This window comes from Pangasianodon hypophthalmus, chromosome 28, assembly GCF_027358585.1.
Source record: "Pangasianodon hypophthalmus isolate fPanHyp1 chromosome 28, fPanHyp1.pri, whole genome shotgun sequence".
Taxonomy (NCBI): Eukaryota; Metazoa; Chordata; class Actinopteri; order Siluriformes; family Pangasiidae; genus Pangasianodon; species Pangasianodon hypophthalmus.
In genome coordinates, this window is record NC_069737.1 from 13,277,350 (window position 1) to 13,282,349 (window position 5,000).

The following is a 5,000-nucleotide window of genomic DNA, read 5'->3' on the forward strand; positions in this document are numbered from 1 at the left end:
TAAATTGATCTTAAAAGCAGCAGGTGAAAAGTCTAATAGCTTTGTGTAATGATGTTATGAGTAAAAAAAAAAAATATGATGAATCGGTGCAATGTGTACATCATTATCACACAATAATGTTATTTTGATATTTATATAAGTGCTGGACTTTAACAAGAATATCTACGGTATGTGTGAGAATTGCAGCTCAAATGTCTTCACAGTTTGACCACAAGAAGCCACTGATGCCCCTCCTCTAACGTTTAACTTCCTTTGACTTCCTTTACTGACCGCAGCACATCTAATTCCGTATACACAGAGTACAGAGGCGCAGCCTGTCAGTCACGTCCACACCGAGACGCAATAATTTAATGTTTTAGTGAGTGTTTTATAGATTAGAGATGTTTCAGTGTTCTTCTAAGCAAGATGAGATGACATTAGTTATCTATGAGATTGCAGACAATGTTGAAGGTCACGACCCCGACACAGAGAAGGAAGACGCTGACGCAGAGAGACGCCTAGAAGCACATCACACAGGTACAAAATGTTTAAGTTTGCATGGCCGAAAGTGTTCCAAAATTGCAGAGATGCAGTAACAGTGAGTGGAGATGATGGTGGATATCTGTGAGAATGTAGACACTGTTAGAGGTAACATAGAGATGGAAGTGAGAAAATTCTTCTCACTATTTTGAACCTCGTTTGCCTTTCTGATTACAATTACGCATCATCCTTGTGTTACACTATCTGCCTGTGTTTTGACCCCAGCCATGGACATTCGACTTCAAATTCTAAAATTTGCATGGCTTTCTGTAGTTTTATGTACAGATTACATATATTGTAGAGTTTTTTTTATTATGTTTACAGTAAATTACAGAAGTGCTAGGTGCTAGGTTGCTAGGATAAAATTATAAAATAAAAAAAAAATAAAAAAATACTTATCAAAAACTGCAAATTCTTAAAGCCCTGAGTGTCTAATTTCATATGAGCCATTAACCACTACTATGGAGTGTGACATCACAAATAAATTCAGTGCTGTACACCGGCATCCCAAAAGAAGCAGAAATTCCATATTTTGACGTCTGGTAAAAAGAGTTAAATGGAGGAGTGTGTCTGCGCAGAGCTGTAAGCTGTAAACAGACGCCTCAGAAGATGGAAGATTTAGCACTTTCTTATTATAATCAACATTATACTGTATAATGTTGATAATAATAAGTATATTTTCATGCTCCTAGCTGTCTGTGAACTTTTATGGAGTTTTGTGGGCAGTCATCATGGTGCAAAGGGAGAACAGGTGATGTGATTCAGATCTGCAAGTCAGTTTATTCAAAAGCAGCCCAAAACCCCGCCCATCACTGCATGCATTTAGTGGAAAGGGAGGAGTTTCACAGTGATGGCTGAGATGAGATACTGAGATGTTCTCCAGCTCCCTGTTGAAGGGCTTTGATATTGATGAGGCTGTTGAGACTAAACTGTAAATGTTAGGTCTAAATTTGGAGAGACTGTCTCTGTGTCCATTTACCTCTAGGAGGAGACACTGCACAGAGCAGGTGTTACAGACTGACTGCAGTGTGTCTGCTGCTGCTGTGTGTTCTCCTGCTGACTGCCGTCACAGTGCTGTGGATCAAATTCAACAACCTGAATACAGAAAACAACCAGCTACAGACCAGATACACCAACCTGACTAAAGAGAGAGACCAGCTACAGACCAGATGCACCAACCCGACTAAAGAGAGAGACCAGTTACAGACCAGTTTCAACACCTTGACTAGAGAGAGAGACCAGTTACAGACCAGATACAACACCCTGACTGGAGAGAGAGACCAGTTACAGACTAGATACAACACCCTGACTAAAGAGAAAGACCAGTTACAGACCAGTTACAACACCCTGACTAAAGAGAAAGACCAGTTACAGACCAGATACAACACCCTGACTAAAGAGAAAGACCAGCTACAGACCAGATACAACACCCTGACTAAAGAGAAAGACCAGTTACAGAGGGAGAGAGATGGATACCTGATGACATTTTGTGATTCGTGTAAGTAGATGAATTTAGCGTTAAATTTTCTTCCCAACAGTTAAATGCCTTCAGTAGAAATCTTGAAACTGGGGAATAAAGATTTTAACTCACATCCTCTCACATGTTCCTCCATATATTTTCACCCAGGTCTTAGAATGAGGGCAATCCCATTAATATTGATAACACGTTACAATACTGTTCCATAACTCATAGGTAACTTTGCAAGGAGTAAGAAAGAATGAATGAATAGTTCTTCATTAACACATAGGTTACTAGATTAACTACTAAGGAATATTAGTTAATTACGTAGTTAATTCATTAGGAAGTATGCTTGTAATAGTTCACTATTAACTAAGCAGTAATTACTGAGTCTCCTCAAGATTAATTCCCAATTGGTAAACTTTACCTTCCTCCTGGAGATAATATATGTACCTTGGCCGTTTCCAGCGCCCAGTGTGTAAAATGTAAATGTCGATACAAGTCGTTATTGTCCACACACAGAGTTCTCTTTAGAGAGGGTGTGCTGTTTTTATTTATCCAGTCAGGGTCTAAAGAGAGAAATATACAACAATAACCTATTATCAAGTTATAGAAAAGTACAAGCCGTAGTGCTGGAGAAATGCCATGTGCTCTCCATATTTGAACTGACAGTCAAAAAGAGAAAATAAATGCTGGACGCAGTACACAAAATATTTAAACTAGTTATTTATCTAATGCTTTACTTAGTGCCTTCTCCGTGTTCTCCGTAGTTGGATGATTTTTGTGAATGCCAAAGCTTTCTTTACCTTCTTCAATCACCTTTTTTTAACGAGTGAACTTCATGAGTATAATTTTTTTTCCCAATTTTTGTTTCTTTAATTATGTTCCGCGTGAAAACAAACCAAATAGTCAAACTAAATAATCAAACCAATCTCTCTCTCTCTCTTCATTTATCTCTATAGGTAAAGGGTGTTTCTACTTCAAGTCCAGTTTTTACTGCATGTCTAAGGAGACGAAGAGCTGGGATGAGAGCAGACAGAACTGCAGTTCGAGAGGAGCAGACCTGGTGATCATAAACAGCAGAGAGGAACAGGTGAGAGAGAGAGAGAGAGAGAGAGAGAGAGAGAGAGACTTGACTTTTACAATCCTTTATTTTACACAAGTCACATTTTACACAATAAGATCAGGGTGACTCAATAAATAAATAAATAAATATATATTTAAAAAGTCATTTAAATAAATTACGCTAAACATAAAAGTGAACAGTTTGAGTATGTAGTTGTGATGTTTCTATCAGTCTAATGCTGGTACTAAACAAAGTTCTTCCTCCACTACAGAGCACAAAGCCTCCTCACAACACCACACTGCTTTAAACATCTCCAAATTCCCCAAACTCTTGTAAAAATTAAAATCAATCAGAAGTCTTGATTTAATTAGTCTGGAGAGAATTCTTATCATATCACAGTCTGTGTTTTGTGCCATTTTGTTTTTTCTGCTCAGGTATATTGCCATTTTTGCCTGACCAAAGATAAAATTAATCAGCGGACACTTGAACCTGTTTCTCCTGACATATTTAAATCCAAGAATAAAAATCTGAAAAGTAAAATCTACATAAAATGACCTTAAGATGCTCTATATAAATACAAACAATGACTGCAACCTGGAGCAATGTATAAAAGCATTAAAACTGGTTTCCCCCTGTGAACAAAATGGACATTCCTGTGTGACCTCAGGGTTTAAAATGGAGACGAAAGAATTCACAGAAACATTACCATGTAAAATCCTCCACTGGAGGTCAGCAACTTTTCTGGTTAATGGTGGATTGTACAGTTCCCTCCACTCTGGTTTAATATCATCATTAAAACCAAGTACACTTGGCCATGGGGTGTCCACCCTCCCATTCAGTTTTTTCTTGTTTAAAACTTTCACACAAGCCCTGTACAGCAGTTTACCTGCCACTGGTTCGATGATCACTTCCCCCTCCCCCTGCACTCCAGGAGGGGACCCGCACACCAGTCTAGGTCTGGAGCGATGCTCAGCTGGGGAAAGGGTTCTTCCTCTGCAGGACTGATCTCACTGGTTTTATAGTCCATCAGCTGAACACGCTCCTCTGATGTTAGGGTGGACCTCCAGCGATGTAAGAGCTTGTTGATCACACGCAGGGACCGCAGTCCCATACGAGCTGTCAAGTCCTCTGCCCGTGATAGGTCTGTCCCTGTGATGTTCACCAGCTGCCGGAGTGTCACGATCCCTGAGGAGACCAGAACCCTGGACAGTGTAGGAACGGCCACCCTAGAAATGTCTAAACGCCCACCATAAACCAGGGGCTCTTCCAGCAGACGGTGTAATGTTCTGCAGCCCTTATTTTTATTTATTCATTTATTTAAAAAGTCCAAAGTTTAAAAAGCCCATGATAAAAATCGATTCAAACATTGACATCTGTCTGTGCTCCTACCATTACGACCAGATCATCTGCATATGCTGAAAGACAGAGAGGAGCAGTGGAGTGAGGTTTATTAAAAGCAGAGAGTTGATTTGTCAGTTTATATAAAAGAGGTTGAGTTGCTAGAGTATACAGCATGTCTGACAGAGAACAGCCTTGTCTAATGCCTAGTGCTGCAGCTAGCAATTCCATTATTCAGCTTATCTAAAAACCATTCTTTACTCGCTTTTCATATCCTCTTGCCCCATTAATGTTCAAACTCGCAGCATGAATCCCATTCATTAAAAAATAGTGTAGATAAAACAAAGAACCATTCCAACGGCGAGTGACACTCTCACACACCCGCGCGCTCAGAGCCGCCATGCTCCCCAACACACTACTCTCACACTCACACACACACACACACACACACTCACTCACACCCACGCGCTCAGAGCCGCCATGCTCCCCAACACACTACTCTCACACTCACACACACACACACACACACACTCACACCCGCGCGCTCAGAGCCGCCATGCTCCCCAACACACTACTCTCACACACACACACACTCACTCACACACACACACACTCTCA

The 5,000-nt window shown here is 40.3% G+C and overlaps 1 protein-coding gene across 1 annotated transcript in view; it reads left to right on the forward strand.

Annotated features, from left to right (window-relative positions):
• Window positions 1-1,298: 1,298 nt before the first annotated feature.
• LOC113544326 (C-type lectin domain family 4 member E) overlaps window positions 1,299-5,000 on the forward strand; it is a 16,247-nt gene continuing 12,545 nt past the window's right edge. The window contains exons 1-2 of the mRNA XM_053230727.1: window positions 1,299-2,017; window positions 2,941-3,071. Coding sequence (XP_053086702.1) covers window positions 1,999-2,017; window positions 2,941-3,071 — 150 coding nt within the window. The 5' untranslated portion in view covers window positions 1,299-1,998. The remainder of the gene's footprint in view (window positions 2,018-2,940; window positions 3,072-5,000) is intronic.